General features: G+C 47.3%; 1 protein-coding gene across 1 annotated transcript in view; it reads right to left on the bottom strand.

Moving 5' to 3' along the window:
• The window catches only part of PAPPA2 (pappalysin 2), a gene marked incomplete at both ends in the record, with an annotated part of 44,726 nt that extends 32,026 nt beyond the window's left edge, over positions 1-12,700 (bottom strand). The window contains 8 exons of the mRNA XM_010024615.1: positions 17-97; positions 352-443; positions 1,134-1,262; positions 1,797-2,289; positions 3,696-3,817; positions 5,330-5,522; positions 6,273-6,566; positions 12,553-12,700. Of these exons, the coding sequence (XP_010022917.1) occupies positions 17-97; positions 352-443; positions 1,134-1,262; positions 1,797-2,289; positions 3,696-3,817; positions 5,330-5,522; positions 6,273-6,566; positions 12,553-12,700 (1,552 nt within the window). The remainder of the gene's footprint in view (positions 1-16; positions 98-351; positions 444-1,133; positions 1,263-1,796; positions 2,290-3,695; positions 3,818-5,329; positions 5,523-6,272; positions 6,567-12,552) is intronic.
• Between the last annotated feature and the right edge of the window lie 4,848 nt (positions 12,701-17,548).

Here is a 17,548-nt window from a genome sequence, read left to right as displayed (position 1 = left end):
TCAGGCGTTTAGGGACCACAGTCCAGGACACTGCTTGTCTTCTCAAACGGCTCACACACACCATCCCCATCGTGCACATAGCACAGGCTTGGCTCGCCTGTAAGGAATGACCTGTTTATGAACCAGGCTCCAGGCACATGCATCTCCACGTCCTCCTCCTGGGAGGCATGCTGGCTGTTTAACCCTGGGATTTCCCACCACAGGGACCTGACAAGATTTGTGGATCACTCCAGCTGCAAATCCACATTTTGTTGTGATGAGGTGCATCACTCTCTGCTCTGAGGAGCAGTGTGAATAACGTACAGTTCTGACTCCTGCCTCAAAAGGAGGTCACAATCCATTTGGACTCACCAACACAGTTGAAGCCTTTTTCCTTTTTACACTTCCTGGAACAGCCATCTCCATCCAGCAAGTCCCCATCATCGCATTCCTCCTCCAGGCTCCTAAGAGGACAACATGTTAATAATGCCCTTGACTGAACACTCCTGTGCTTCTGCCCAATTGTGACTGAGGACCCCATATCCTGGTTCCATTTCCACAAAAGCAGGGAGAAGAGGAATAACTACATGTGGAGTAAGGTAGAGAAGAGAAAACACTGTATCTTGCCAGGGGATAAAAAGGTTGAAAACAGAGCATATGGCAGAAGGTGTGACTGTACTGTGACTTCTTTATAAGACCTGAGACAAGAACTATGGGAGAAAATGAAGCTATATGCAACAGAGGAAGTAGAGAACCAAGTATTAGGAAGATTTGCTGCTGGAAAAAGCAAGTGTTGGAAAGGGGAGGAGGTTGTGAGATGGGGCTGGTGTTTCAGTGGGAGCTGCAGAAGGGAGAGAGAAAAGTTTAGCCCAGGAGGAGTCAAAAATCAGCCCCCAGCTGACATGCATGGCATCTCATGAGGAAAAACAGCCCAGGCAGTTTCCTTTAAAAGGTTCTGTCCCCATACTGCAGAAAATAGACCTGATAAGAGAAGCTGGCAGAAATGCCTTGATTCATACCTATTCTTTTGTGCACAGTTACATACCCCAAAACTCAAGGAGAAAAAACCCAAAACCTTCTGATGCACATCCTTGGGGCAGGATGACATGACAGCTTAAAGAACCTCAGCTGAGAGCTTGAGTTTCTTGACTTACGTGGTCACCTTCCCATCCCCGCAGTAGGGTGCTCCATGGACATGGACAAGCGGTGGGGAGGCTTCTCCTGAGGTTGCCCCAGACACTGCCTGTACCTGGTATTGGTACACCTGCCCAGGCATGACTTCTCTGCAAGAACAGAGAAGACTCGATGAAAGAGCAGGAGTGAACAGCTCATACATCTGCAACAGATTTGTTCACCACAGCTATAGAAACCATATGTGTGTGCCCATGCAGTATCACAGTCTGACCTACCTCTTTGTACTCTAAACTGCCAGAGGCAGAGACTGTGGAAAGAGGGTCTCTGCCAGGTCGTGCAGAGGGCCCAGCTGCTTATTTCCCTAGGGTCTGAGCTGGGGAGAAGTGGCATTAACTCAAACAATAATTTTCCTGGTTGTGTTGATGGAGAAAACATTTCTGGGTTAATAAGCTCCTTCTAGGAGCTGGGCTCATGGGCAAAGGTTATGCTAGCATGGTGGGTCTGCAACAAGCTTCCTCAGTGCTGAATAGAGAATCCACTTGTGGCATTGAATGTCATAATTCCTGAGGTGGGGAGGGGAGGAACAAAACACAAGAAACACCATCCATGGATTCAAAGGCAGGACTAGAGAAGGTCATCAAAACTGTCCCAGCCACCCATAAGAGAGCAGCCTTGACACTCACGTGTCAACGAACAGGCGGTGTGCCTGTGGTGGGGTGGCGGGGGATCCGTTTGCGAACGGGGGGTCACGGAGGACTCGGTACTGGATCAGCTTGCAGGCAGAGCAAAGAGAGCTGTGGGGCATGGAGGTCAGCAGGGCCGTGTCTATCTCCATCCTCTCGTCAAAGGTGTAGATTCTGACTGCAGACATCTTTTTAGGGATGTTAAGCTTCACAGTAAAGGGAACATCACAGAAGGTGTCCAGGGGGCCCAAATGGATGGACTCCCCATGCTCTGTCAGGATTTCAATGTCAGACAGCGACTTTGGAGAGCCTGTGGAGAGGTACGTGGTCCAGAGGGTGAGGGAATCAGGGTAGACGGGGTGCAGGAAGTGCAGCTCCAGGATGCAGCCATCTGGCTGGGGGCATGGCACAGTCATGTTCATGTGGTAGAGGTGGAGCTCTGGACTCCAGGCCTGCAGGCTGGGCTCACAGGGCTGATCCACATCTGGGGGCCCTGGGCAGATGGGACAAGAAGGCAGCAGATGAGAACCATGGACAGCTAACTTTACAGGGGACACAAAGGGGCAATCCTCCTTGCAGCATCCCACAGGTGCTTAAGCACCTCTGTGCTACATCTGCACACCCATGCAGTTTTGCACTCACTATAGGCACATGCCAGAGCTGGTGGCATCTGCCCTAACATCATAGAAAGCAATAAGCACCACTAGTCTCCTAGCTCCTGGATATGCATAAAAGCACAAGATTTGGCAGATCTGCTGTCTCACAGCATTCTAAACCAGGGACAATGGTATCCATGCTGTAGCTGGTCACAGTGCCAAGCTCTAAAGACAGTCTGTACACAGCTAGGGGACATGAAGCTTGCTCTGTAGTCTCATGGGCACAGAAGGCTTACCAATGGCATCTGGATGTCAAGTCCCTGGGGCTCCATGGGTTTGGACACAGGCTAAACAGAGCAGAGACCAAAGCTTTCCACAGGCATATGCTGGAACAGGTCACAGACAGGAAGGGACCAGGTCCAAAGCAAGCCAGGGAAGCAGCTCTGGAAGCAAGCCCTTCAACTTGCAATGCTAGCAAGAGATACTTTAATTAAAGAGTTTTCAGACAAACAACCTCAGCTACATCCTGGAACTTCTCCAAGTGTGGGCTACATCCCAGAGGTGTCATAATGTCCAAACTGCACTTTCTCTGCAATCACCCTGACATATCTTCAGTTGACCTCAGTGGCTCAAACAGGCAGATGCACAGAACCAAGCGATCTTCTGGCTCCACACGGTTCAACAGCAGCCTGTGCACTATATACAGCTCATGAGATCATTTCACCTGGTCTCGTACCTCCTCTAGCTTTGCCCTTGGAGAAGCTGAGGCAGCATGGAAAGCACAACTCCTATGGCAGCTGCATGATCCTGGAAGTCACCAGAGTCTCAGCACAAAAGAAGTGGTAACATCCTGCTGTTCACCTTGGCAGGGAGGAGCTGCATCCAACCCAGATTGCCCAGTACTTGGTATAGACTCAGTGTGACTGAGCAAGAAGCTGCTTTTGCTCCCTTTGGACAAGACTGCAATAAAGCCTGTGAATACCCCTGAGGTTTTGAATGAGGTCCCAAGATCTATGTTTTAAGACTTTTATTTCAACAAAATGCCCCTTCCTTTGACAAGTATCTCTGACAACTTTTTGGGCAATGATTGCGGTTAATATAGGGGTGTCAGTTTGTTTGTCCAAAGGTAGCTGGAAGTTACCAGGTATTTCCTGGGCACCTAGAAGCCCTTCCTGCACTAAAGAGCCTCCCCAAAGAGGAGACAGCTTACTTTCTAAAATAAAAAAAGCTTCTTTTTATTTCCCAACAAGATCTCATCTGTGTTCGAGGGATTCAAGGCCATGGAAAGAGAAGAGACATTTACCTTCTGCTTCTTCTGGGGTCCAATAGCCAGAGGAATCGCAGACCCGAGGGGAAGAGGCCTCATGTACATACTGACGGAAGGTGCCATCCTCCGCACAGTCATCGCAGAGCATGTCCTGCTCCCTGCAGACAGGATACAAAGGCATTGGCATGCCTAATTGTGACTAGTTAATTTTCCATCCACCTTTGTCCAGACAGGATCAGATGGGAAGCTGGAAAAGCAAAGCTAAGCTTCCAGAAAGCCTCTGGGCATATCATCCTGCTTGGAATAAGCTTCATCAAAGACAAGAAAACCAGAGCGACTGGACCAATCTGGTTTTAATCTCCCCTCTTCTACATGCTCTATGGGTAGTCTTGGATGAGCCATTGAGTCAGCTATTCCCTACCCATGAAGCAGAACTAACAGACTTCACACTTTCTAGGGCAATGTCTCTACAGTTGGATGCACTTGGATCTATCTCTGCTAAATCCCAGAGACAGGTTTTGGCTTTCATCACTACTGTAATACAAAATGGTCACAATAATGTCAACTAAAGGGGGCCCTACTGTGCTCTCCAGGAAAGAAAAAGGCACTTTTTTGTGATAAGTTTCAGCCACTTTCCTTGACCAGTTCATCTCAGGTCCCCAACCATGGAGCAGCTCCTGAGACAGTTATGAGCAAGAGCTGGAGATGGATCTGATGACCCAGCACCTGCCTTCTAGACCCTTGTTTTCCTGCTCCCAAACCACTCCATTCTCCACCAGTTTGTTTGGATGACTTGAGGCCAGCCAGCACTCAGAGGCTCTCATGCCTGGGGGGTGACAGGCACATGCCCCTGTTATCGCTGGCTGAAAGGCACATTGTGGAGAGCATCAGTTCTTTGAAAAGGCAGCAAACACTGACCTAAGTGTCCCAGCTACCCTCAAACAGCACTGTTCTTTTAATTGCAAGAGACAGCTTTGTGAAGTAACTTTAAAACAATTTTAAGAGCTCTTTAACATGTGCTTATAGTCCCATAATAAAAGCATAGACCTAAAATCTGGTGGAAACCAAAACGTTTTAGTAAGAGGGACTGCCGAATAGGGGCATTGGTGGTGTATCCAGGTCTTGACGGCTTGCTAGTACTGGGGAGAACGAAGACAGCCACCCGGCACTTGGGCCCATGAACTGCTCACCAGCCAAAAAATCTCTGGTTCCTTGGCATCATTTCTCTGGCTTGAAAAGTTTCCTGACTTACCCCCAGTTAGTTACACTGCGAGTTCGTGACAGTGCTGGGAACGAAACCCAGCTCTTGCGGTTCGAGCTCCCTGCCTTAACCACAAGGCTGCATTTCCTCCTGGTAAATAGCTATTTTATACAATAAGTGCTAAATGAAGCTCATTTTTCATTCCGTGATTGCACTCTGGGGTTTAAGAATTGGCACTGTCTCCCAATGCTCTTTGGCTTCCCCTCCCGGCACCCTGACAGCAAAAAGCTTGCAGGAGAATCCATGTGCCAGCGGGGCCACTGCGGCAGCCCAGCTCTTGTGTCTGACAGCTCTGCTGGAGACAGCCAGGGGGAAAAGGGGATGTGGGGTCTGCACCATAGACGATCTCTTGCCCCTTCTAGCAGGGTCCTGTGCAATCCCAAGACCATTGCAACAGCAGATCCCTTACCTCTCATGGATGACACCACTGATGGGAGGCAGCCAGTAGATGCTGAGGGAGTCCTGTGTCTGCCCAGTGACCATGGGAGGGATTGGGATGGGTGCGGGCTTCTTGCTCTGGCCCCAGCGCTGGTACACCAGGTCCAGGTAACAATGCATCCGTGCCACTTGGTTAGGGGTGAAGGTGTTGGTACAATCGTCATCTGCGGGAAGAGAGGCCAGGCTGAAGGTGGCAGGGATGGGCCAGCGGGGGACGGCAATGTGCACACTTCCCGATCTCCAAACCCTGGTTTGGGAATCCCTAGGGAGACCTGGGAGACACCAGTGTGTGGGGGCTTTCCTGCCAGGACTCTCTAGTGTCGTGTGTCCCCAAAGCCACAAGATGGCACTGCTTCAGCAGCTCCACATCCTTGCGCTTACTCAACAGCAGCTCGCACCAGTTCTAGCACTTGGGCAGCGCCACCATCTTCATGGGACTCGCAGTGGGTCAGCAGGAGGTGACAGAATTGCTCTTCAGGCTTTGGTCCTCCTGGGCTGCCAGGAGGAAGACCAGCCCTCCACGACAAGGCTTTGGAAACCAAGACAAAAGGGCTCAACTCAAAGGTCAAAAATTATAATAGTAATAGTAGTAATAACAATTAAAAAAAATAGTAATAGTAAAGTTGTTTCAGGACTGGAGAACAATGGTACACCATCGTGCAGACAAGAACTGCCTTAATGCATGTCCAGTGACAGACTGGCAGGGAGGGAGGGATGGAAACAGCCTGCAGCAAGAAAGGGACTAAGAAGCTACTACAAGCACAGGCTGCAGCCTGTCACATCCCAACGCACCAGGAGGGACCACATGAGTTAGAGAACGAGAGAAGGGACTATTAATGGAAGCAGAAAGGAGAGAAACCCAGGTTTCTAGGGAAGGTGACCCCTTACAATTTCTAACAAGGATTACTCATTACCTGTGTAACTCATGTAGTTGTTGAAGGGCGTTCCCATGAAATGTGTCTGGCCACAGGTGTCATTGGTGGGGTCTGGATCCCGACAGAGTTTACTCTTTGGGGTGGGGGCAGTGTCAGCACAGAGGTCTCCCGTCTCCATGGATGGAGCTGTCTCTCTGCAGGGATCATCACAAGATTCCCGCTCGCTCACTCCCTTAAAGACATGGTACAGCCCCAGGACATGTCCCACTTCATGGATCATGGTGTTCATGTGGCCATGCATACCATAATAAGCAGGGTTGAGGACAACTCCACCTAGAATTGGAAATACAGAGAACATCAACGAAAGAAAGAGACAGCGGGCAGCTGCTGTTACTCACCTATGCTATATAAAAATCCTCTCATTGTGCTTCCAGGTCTCAAATTAGGTGCCATATGGAGACCTGAAGACAGACATATTCACCCTTTTGAAGGATGGGAAGAGGGCTCCTTTGCTCTCTTGGAGTGGAATGGGGTGGGTGGCTTTTCTTCCCCTTCTGATCACACCACTCCCCCTAACATCTTTAATCATTTCAGCTAGCATTTCCCTCTGTGTCTTTTCACTTGCTTCTAATTCAGAGCCTGCTTTGGTTCACACTTACAGCTCCAAATGAGGTTTGGAGCCAGGGCACCAAACCAAGGTATGCTGTGAGTTTACAGAGATAATCTTTTGAGCCAGAGGATAGAAGACCTTCCCTAGCCTAGACAGGTGGCTAAATCATGCCAGCTTCCATGGCAGGTGAGAGCAATGAGGTGCCTAGCAAAGTCCTAACATACTTGGCTGTGCCAAAATAGGAGCTGCTTTCGGCACAAGTCCACATGAAGAGTCAAATGCTCTGCCTCTGGCCCCTACTGAAAACATCAATGATCTATTGCTTCAACCTCCAAACCAGACTTTAAGGAGTAAATTAAAACTCTCATGAGGTGGTGTTGCAATCCACTAAGCTTCTACCACAAACCTGACCCAAATTCACTGTGTATTTTAGAGTGGGATATCCCAAAATGCAGCGTTTGAAGATCCCTTCTTCCCCTTCATAGTGGTTTGCATGGGCAAGGGGGCAAAAAGCAGACCCCAGCATGTGCCCAGGCTGTCTCCAAACAGTACCTCCATGACATAGGAAGCTGTTTTTACTCAACTACTTTTAACCCAGACAGCTTGGATGGCAGTGCAGTAAATAGCTGGCTCTGGCACACCTTGCTCCCTCCTTTGCAGGACCCTGGAGAATATACTGTGCCAGCTACCTCACAGCAGAGACCCACTGCAATTGCACCTCTGCTGCTGATTGCTGTCCCTGCCAGCAAAGTTAAAATTGGCAGAGGGCCACCATGTGATCCTGTCTCCAGCCACAGCATAGACTGCTTGAAATCTGCTCCTGAATCAGCTCCGTGCAATACTGGACTACCTCATGCCCTCAAGCATGGGGCATTCCTTCCAAGAGAGGGCTTTCTTCAGATCACAGTCTCCCTGGCAGGTCTGGGACTCCTGTGGTGGAACCATGCTGGGTGAACATTGGGGTGGGTCTAGAAAGGGGCCTTCAGTGACGCCCTGAGAAATTCTCTCAGGCCCAACAGAGTTGCAAAAGGGTGAAGAAAAGAAAAAGTGTGGCATCTTTTATGGAGCATCCTCTGTGTGTGGCTCATAGAAGGGCTGAGAAACACCACTGACCTGTCAAGTAGCACTGTTTCTTAGCTAAAAATTAATGTTTATTGTTCTTCATCCCCACAGCGTGGATGTTATGCTCAGTGCAGCTTGGCTTGAGGCAAAAGATGGGTCACAAAGTAGCTGCATTCCCTTTCTCCCCAGTTGTAAAACACCAGAATAGAGGACCTTGCATACCATCAGCCCGCTCTTGACCCTTGAGTTGACTGGAGATGGGCCACAAAAAGGTAGAGAGGTTGAAAAATCCATTTGGGACCTTCATGTTCTATCCTGTCAATCATTAGGTTTTTGCAAGCCATCCCCCTCTCAATTACCACACTGGTAAACACTATAGATAGCAAAGGGCATCCCATTGGTGGAGAACCCAGTGGGCACATAAAAAAAGGCTGCTCCTCATTTTAATCAAAACAGGGTGTAAGAGAACAGAAAGAAAAGGCATGTCTGCAGCCAAACACAAGCCTGAGCAAGGCAGGGGGTGCCTGCCCAAAGATCTGAGAGGAGGAATGCTCATGCAGAAAGAAAACAGTGTTCGTAAACAAATAAATGAGATGTGAAAACCCTGCACACATCCTGTGGCACTAACCACAAGGAACAGGTCTGAGCACGAGGGGTACAGGAGGCCCTGTGACCAAGCAGCCCTCCTCCCAGCAGAAACCCAAAATTCTTCCCATGCAGGGCAATAAATGGGATTACAGCGCAGGGAGGGAGAAAACTCTTACAGGGGAGGGATGCCAAGGCTGGGATACCCTGTCCCTCCTCTCTGCTGGCTTTCCCTATCCCATTCCTCCCACACACTCCACAAGGACAATCATATTTTTAGTACTTTTTTTTACAGCTAATTAGATGGCAGGATTAGAAACAGCATGAGAACTCTGCCTTCCTTCTAGAACATCTCTGTCACTCCATTCCCTGTCCCCGCAGCTCCCTGATGAGCTGGGAGAGCTCCCAGCTTTGGACCAGGAAGTTGCGTTTCCCCTCTGCAGGATCCTGGCTGTAAAGACAAGATATGGAAGCGTTTGTAACATCCCACCAAGACCAGTCTCCCCTCTCCCTCCTCTGCACATCAGGCTTTCTTCCTCACCTCTGCTTCCTCCTGTGCTGGGAGATAGGTTAAATTTGGCTTTAAGTTAACTCTCCCTCTCTTGCCTGAGAACCAGTGCAGGGAGTCGCCCAAGGTCAGCATTTACACAACCAAGCTAAAATCTTCTATGATGTCATGTCCCTTTGACATCAAGGAGGTCCAGCACTCCAAGGCAGGTGAACCAGAGTCTTCTTTGAATTTGCTCACCCAACCAAGACCAGGCAGCTTGAAAGCTCCAGGTCTGGCCTCTTCTTCCCCTTCCAGACCAAACCCCAGTCCCCAAGGCCAAGCCCCAGCTCTGCTCAAACAACAAGAGATGACCAATCCATCAGTACAGTGAATGATTAGCACTGGTGTGGACCGCACTTCACCTTCTCTCACATCCCTTGGCAGCTCTCAGTCCCAGGACATTGTCCCGCTTCTATCCATTATCAACTGCAATGCAGAAGGACTTGAGTTCAATCCAGCCCCCAAGAAGCTAACCTGTTCCTGGGTTAGGGCTGTTACAAAGGATGCATGCTCAAACAAGCACAGGAGATTTTTAAACAGCAAACCACAGAGCTGAACCTGCATCACAGGGCCAGTCTTCCCCAAACACTGAGTCACAGCAATTAATGGAACAAACGCATGACAGTTAGTCAGACAGGAAGATGGCGATTGCTTAAGGTACCTTTGATGGAACGGCTGGCCCTCCTTCAGGATCCACTGACCTCAGCCAGATATATGAGCTGGCCTCAGCTTATATAACTACAGAAAGTATTTATAACATCAAATATTCACAATTCCCTTGCCTTTTGACCATGTTTAAGCAAATACAGTTCACATGCAGCTTCACATGAAGTTTAAAGCATCTGCATTATTACAGGGTTTTTGAGGCAAGGCTTTCCACTGTGGAAAGCTAACTTTTTATAGGACACGACTTCTTCGACTCCTTGTGTTTTGTAGTTAAAAAGATTTACTTCTAAGTTCTCAGAAAATTCATTCCAGACTCCAAGTAAGAACTTTGAATCTGAGAGCAACTCACTGTGATTATGGTGGAAAGACTGAGACAGACAGTATGGTTAGAGGGCGTGGTGCAAACAGACCTGGGATCTTCTACCTCTCCTGCTAGCTGGCTGCAAGTTGTCCATATCTAAGAGCTCCACAGCAGCTGAAATACTGCCTACAGAAGTATCATAGACCAATTTACCCTCTTCAACTCAATATATTATCTCTTGTACTTCAATAAATGTAGTTGCTGTTGGTTGGTATTACTACTGGTCTAAAATGGTAAATCAATCCTAAACTTTTAGAAGGGCTGCCTGAAATTCAAATTTACTCAGGAGAGTAATCTGGAGGAGAGCAATAGATCTCTAAATCATCAGCATAGGAATGGTCACTTAATTTCTGGTAGCCCAAAACAAGCACAGGTGAAGAGAAGGGGATGAAAAACAAAGTTCACTAAAGACTTCCAAAAGCTGAAGACACCAACAGGAAGATGAGGAGGACCCTCTTGAAAGACGCACTCAAAGGTCATAAAGACTGGTTTAGAAGGTGTTCAAAATCCAGATGGCAGATTAAAAAAAACATCTAGAGAAGAATTTATGGAGAACAATTTGGAAACAGTATGTTTATTGAGCTTTGAGATGAGAGAGTCTGTACGTGCATAGGGAAAAATCAGCGTGGCATTTCTGCTCCATGGGACCAAATAGTGCCATGAGGAGAGCAGGGCCTACATGCTGACCTTAATATTTTAAGGTCAGGACAGACAGGATATTAGCAAGAGTCAGCACAAGTGAAGGAGTCTGTCTTTTTGGAGAGACAGACCCTTCTCATGTAAAGATCTGTCTCCATCCCTAGTCACCGTAGGTCCTTAAAGCTCAGGATATTTTCCTCAAACTACTATTCACTCCTCCCAAGGTTTTCCTTGATCTTGCCTCACTGCTTTACCTTCACATCTACTCAGATTCTCCAGTAGCCTCTGTTGAGAGCTTTTGTTGAAAGCCATATATTCATGATCTGCTCAGACCTAAGTTTCTTCCATGCTGGAAAATAATATACATTGTGCCTGGTACAAAACCCTTGGGTGGAGCCTGTTTACAGAGAACAGAGTCCACCACCCACCCTCCCATGTTCTATAAATCTAAAACCAAGGACAGTCTGGAACAAATGTCTTCAGTCTGCCAGAGCCTCAAAGAAGTTCGCTCCCAGCTTCATACTTCACAGCTCTGGCACTAGAGCCAAGATAACATCTCTTTGCCGCTGAACCTCCATGGTAAAACCCTAAACCAACATTTCCAAATGGTGCCACCTCTTGTGTCCCTTACTGGGCACAAAGTCTCAGACTGGACCTAAATGCAAGCTTTTGATGAAACCAGTCACCCGTTTACCCCTCCATACAACTGCTTGCAAACCTTTGGGAGGGGTCTTAGGAGAAAATGTATGGCTGAAACACTGGCTGTAGTAAGATGATTGTCAAGCTGAGCCCTGGAAGTGATTTCTGGAAGCTGAAGGAATAAATTTCATGGAGATCTGCCTTCCTCAACAAGCAACTGCAGCAGTACACTACTGAAAAAACAGTTCTGAAACTTGCTGAGGGAAACTGGCAAAAAAGAACTTTAAAACAGGTCTTTAAAACTTTGAAGGTTTCAGCATCATGCACTTGTAAAAGCAGAAGGTCTAGGTCTTTTGTGCAGGTGTCAGGAGTAATTATTTCCAGTTACTTACTGAGAAACACTTTAGATGTTTTGACTGCAAAGTGTAAAGGGCTTTGCCAGAAACCCCTGACATTGAAGAGGTGGAGGGAGAAGCAGGAAAAAGAAATAGGGGAAAATACACAATACATTTACATTCTAGTGAAGCAGTTGCCCTTTCGACTGTTTGTAGCCTGCCAGGGCTGATGCCCTTGAGGGTCTGCCTTGAATTCACTGAAGTCAAGAACCTTGCCTCCAGCAAGTATCAAGCTAAGTTACAAAAACATGGTTTAATTTCACAGTCATCCTCACATTTGCAGCTGGATTCAGAAGCTGCCACTGCTCACTGCCTGGTCAGGTTTGGAGTCGCTCAAATCTCGAGTCTCAGCTCTGAAATCACCGACATTCCTGGTTTATCTGTTTGTCAGTACAAGGTGCAAAGGGAACTTCACCATTTCAAGAACCCTGGAAGACAGACCTGGAAGGTCCCAGAGAAGCCAAATACGAGTCTAAACCCCAGTCCAGAGCCTGCACTGATAGTGAACCTGTAGTTCTCCCAAAGGTCTCTATCTCACTGTCTAACTGCCTTCAACATTAGAAGTTTCTCACAGCAATCTGGAAGCCCCTTGTCAGGGTGTAACCCCACAACTTTATCCACATGGACACAGGGAACAGGCAGCTCCTTTTCTTATAGCAGCAGATGTTGCTACACAAAAAGCCTGTTATCATGACTTTCTTATTAAACATTCTTAATGTTCAGCCAAATCGTGGGTGCCTCTTTTGCCAAGTCAACCAAGAGGGAAAAAAGCCAACAACCCTGAGACCCCATGAGTGGGACAGCTCACTTACCCAGGTAGCTAAGGGCTTCTTTATCCCATGGCCAAGTGGCAGCACCAGCCAACTCTTCCCTCACCGAACTGGCGAAGTAAACGTTGAGGAAGTGGGTGCTGTTCAACTGCAGTGCCTCCTTCAGCTCCTTCACACTCATGTATGCCCTGTGAGGACAAGGGAGAGGAGATAGTCAGCATAGACCTCAATGGACCAAAAAGCAAAAGCAGGTGCGCCTGAAAAGGGTGCAGCAGACCTGGAGACCCCATCCTCAACTCTCTGAAACCAACAGCATTTGGTAAAGCATGCCAAAATTCAGCAAGTTTCAACAGGATGTCCCCTGACACTAATTCTGCAACCTCTGCTAGTGAGGGATTTGAGTGGGAGGAAGTCATGCAAATCTGAAGAAGTTTTGCTAATTACAGTAGATTTGTTGATGACTTCTACTCTTAGAGGTTTTCCAACAACAGGGACAGAAGAGGCTCCAGTGAATAGGTATAACAGGAGACAAAACGGGAGGAGAAACAATGAGATAGGAAAAGAAATGTATAGGTCAGTCCTGCAAGGAGAAAGAAAAAGTATAATTTGAAGGGTGGGAGGGGAAGTAAGTTTTCCTCAAGGTGTTAGGAGAGAGAAAAGAATCAACAACTCCAGCTAGTTCCAACAAGGGTTTTCAGGGATTGTCCTGGATATAGGGCAGGGCAGGAATGGACAAACCTCATTCTTGTGAGCAGAAAGTGTTTGCCAGCTAGGGCCAAGAGGTCTCTTCTCCAGCTTCTCTAGCCTGACTCCCTCTACTCTATCCTCTTCCCCAAGATCAGTATGCCGGAGGTGGCAGTGCATCGTAAGAACAAGGGGTCCCTGCAGAGCACAGGCACATAACACGCCAAGAAACATGCTGCCTCACCCCCATCCCTGTATATTGTGTAAGGAAGAGCATGAGCAAAAGGAATCTCAGAATTTGCTCCAAGAAATTTCTCTTCCACCTCAGCTCAAAACAGACCTTGAAGAAAAGTGCTGCCTGGGTCCAGCCAGCACTGAGCCAACAGCAGGGCCTTCTTCACATGTATCTGTCTCTCTGCACATGATCTGAATCCTCTCTGAGAGGAGGTCTGGGATGTCTGCAAGAGCCAAGGCAGGGAAGCACAGGAGCTCCCAAAATAAGCTTAATGGGGAGAGGAGGACATCTCTGAAGACAGATGCATCAAAGGGCATGTTCAGTTGAGAAAGCTGTCTGACAACACTGCTGTCTGTCTATCTTCCCATCTCCAGAGGTGAAAATAAAGAATTGCAAGAGGAGTAAAAAAATACTGGAATGAGGATATTCAAGACATCCATTTCTAAAGGGCACAGAAAGGTAATGGCTGGGAGAGGTGGGTAGGCAACAGACATTGCAGCAGAGCAGTAACACCCATGGGTACATCTGGGTGTCCAAAAAGTAATCCTCACAATGTGGCATGTCTCTCAGCACTTGGAGAAAAAAGTAACCCAGCAGTCAGGAAATTTAAATTTCATTCTTCCCTCTGCATGGCTGTTTCTGCACAGTTCAGAGGTCTATATTGCATTCACCAGTACATCAACAATCCCAGTGTTGATCTTTAGGGAGTTCATGTTCTCAGCTGTGTAAAATGATGAGGATCTAACTTAATGATAATAATAATTCCAATAGTAATAGCAGTAGGGCCTTGTGTTGTGCTGCAAATGACAGATACTCTTTTAAATCAAGTACTAGCATTTCCACCACTGATTAATGGCACCATTAATCAGTGCCATTAACCTCATGGACTGAGACATGATTAGGACAGGTAGCCCTAGAAGACATTGTCTTTAGGTCTTAAAAATCTGAGGACCCTGACCTGTAGTTTGTGAAACCATTAACTGAAGAGATTCTAAGGGAAAAAACTCATGGAAAGGCTTCAAATACATCACTGTAGAATGATGATGGAAATGCACCATTGTGGAAATATGTCATAAGAATGACTAACCTGCAGCATAAGGCCAACAGCAACATTAAGGTGGTGGAAAGCATTTCACTAATTCCCATGCTTCCAGGAGCAATTGGCATCTTTAAATGCACAATGCGATCATTTCTTTGTGCTGGACTCGCCATGAAGGCACACCAGCTATATTTGAACAAGGAGCTTCTGTAAAAGTGGTGTCCATTAGTGCATTCCTTACCACAGTGAATTATAGAAGGAAAGACAAAAAGTTGAGCATAGGCTAAAGGGAAAAAAGGCATATTCTCATCTGAGATGTGAAGTGAGAAGGGAAACCAATGAGAGATGTGCAAATAGAGTGTTTGAGATGGCAGGATACGTAGTCAAGTTATTATACCAACAGATTTGTTTAGAAAGAGAGAGGTTGCTACAGCAAATGGAAAAGAAGGAGGAAAAAGTGAACAGAACTCCAGAAGTAGACTACAGCAGGATGCATGTGGAGCTGAGCTCGGTAACCCAAGGCCACTTCCCTGGATATGAAATAGCGGAGACTTTCAGAAGCCATTGCTGACTTGGGAGATTTCAGATGATCAGGATCTGCTGACTATCTCTGCCCTACTTGTCAGCCCCAACAGGCCATCCTGAGCTGGAGACACCTCACCCACCTTCCCAGTGAACAAAGCAGCTCTGAAACTCCAGTTACATTAGAAAATCTTGGCTGGACTGTATGGCATCATTTAATGGCGAGATGAGATGACCAGCTTGTCTTCACCAAGCCCTGAGATCTCCCACCACAAAGCAGCATTCCCAGAACACTTTCCCCAGCCACATCAGCTTGTGGAGAGAAAACTCTCCCAACCGGAAACGACAAATTAGGAGAACACAATCTCTTCTCTGTGATGTCTCGCCTGAGCATCCCAGACACGCGCCACGCTGACGCCATCCCTTCAACCCAACCAAGACGGGAGCAGGCCGGGAGGAATAGATAGGGAGAAGAATAAACAAACCTGAAGAACATATTTGTGGCATGACGCAGAAGGAAGAGAAGCAAAAATTTCATAGAAATAGAGCATAAGGAGGGGGAAGGGGGGGAGAAAGTCTCCTTCATGCACCAGAGCTGCTCGGGGGACACAAACTTAAAAATAACGTTGATTCCTGACCTATGATATCTTGGAAAAACAGCCCTGAGTCCTTCTAGACTATCCAAATTCCGAGAGCTGATGTCAGCCCTATTCAGAGGGATATTCCCGACGCCCCTCTTGTGGAGACATGATGTTTTTCTGGCTGTCGCCTGCCATTCCCTTGACACTAGCAACATTTTTTGTCAACCCTTAATTATAAATAACTCTAATTTCCTCCATTGAGAGATCTGGAAGGTTCAGGGCTGTGTCAAGGAAAGAGGGAGCAGTGCCAGCACTGGGATCCTCAGATGAGTTGGATGGACAAGAAGAAGAAAGGACCCCAATTTCACCCACTATGGCATGGAAAGCACAAATACCCTGCTGGTGTTTCCAAAGTCATGAGCAAGACCAAAACAGCTCTTGAATGGGCAACTCCAATTCTTCTCAATCCACATTTCTCACTGGCATCCTTAGTTTAGACAAGGAGCACTTGTACTGCCAAGGTTATGCTCTCCCTCTTCTTTAGCGCTTCTGTGATTTTCCCCAGTGGGAAGGCAGAGCAGCCTTTGGACTCCACAGACAGCGTAAATGACAGCCCTCTCCTCTGCTCCCCAAATAGCTTCCCAATGCCTACAAGACAAGAGTATTCCAGACTAGAGGGTATTTACAGCAGGGTGGGCACTGCAAGCCAACACACAAACACAGGGAGGGACAGGACACATGAAGGTACAGCTATCAGCTGTACCAACCCCAAAGGATAGAGCACAGTATAGAAGGGAGACAGAGAAGGGCCATCACATCATCAGGTTTGCCAGATCAAAGCAAAAGTTTTTCCAATAGCATCTAAAACTCACGGGTGAGCAGGTAGCTGCATGGCAATACCACCTTGACCTGGGGAGTATTTGCACCCCTGGGAGACTGGAGCTTTCAAGAAAAGTATATTCAACAGTAGAGAGAGATCAGAGACAGGAGGGATATGGACTGCCATTATTAGAAATGAGCACAGGCATGTACGCCATGTGAAATGATGGTATTTGAGGGAATGAGATCAGATATGATGGCCTCCCTCATGACAGGGATGCTCACCTGGGACGCTGCTGACTTAAACTTCTTCTGAATGACACTAGCTGACAATCTGACTCTAAGGCAGACTTAGGCACCACACTGCATATTGTTTTACTTGTGAGACTCATGATTGACAGAAGACAAGGTGGAAGAAGCAGCACAGTAGAGCCACACTGATGCTTGTGTGGTCCTGGTGTTAGGTCAGGAGCACATGGCTCTGTGGAACATAATGATGTGCTGTCATTGTGTGACATTTCATGCTGTTGAAAAAAGGAAAGGAAGATGAAGTTCAGCAGCTTCAGTGACTGTGTCACCAAAAAACAGTGGAATCAGAGACTCATATCTGTGGATAAGGAGGATCTCCACAAGTCATCTACTCTGACCTCTTGTTCAAAATAGGTCTAAATAATGTTGCTCAAGGCAACATCCAGCCTGAACAGCTACAAGGAGAGAGGTTTTCCAACCTTTGCTAGCAACCTATTCTAGTATTTAACCACACTTGGTAAAAAATAAAAAATTCCTAATGTCGAAACCAAATTTCTCATGTTCCAAATTCTCTCTATTGCTTCCTGTCCTCTGTCTTCTTGGAGTCCTGCTCCATCTTCTCTCTGTCACCCCATCAAATCAAAGGGGAAAATCATCAAATGACTGTAAGCTTTGCATGGAAAAACTATTACTGCACTAGACTTTACCACACTAAGAAACCCAAAGCTTCCTTTTCAAGCAGCTGAAAAATCACACTCCATCCACGATCCCAGGCCCCCCTGGAGAACCCTCACAACCTTTTCTCATGCTTTTCCCTCTGCAATTTTGCCTTAACTCATGGGGCAGACAGCATCTTTCTACTCATGGTTGCAGGTCAGGCTCTGGGCTACCTTGGTCAGAGGAGAAGAC

The sequence above is a fragment of the Nestor notabilis genome, unplaced genomic scaffold (assembly GCF_000696875.1).
Source record: "Nestor notabilis isolate BGI_N333 unplaced genomic scaffold, ASM69687v1 scaffold29441, whole genome shotgun sequence".
Classification (NCBI taxonomy): domain Eukaryota; kingdom Metazoa; phylum Chordata; class Aves; order Psittaciformes; family Psittacidae; genus Nestor; species Nestor notabilis.
The sequence above is the reverse complement of the archived record's forward strand: the minus strand, read 5'-3'. Positions and strand labels throughout refer to the sequence as shown.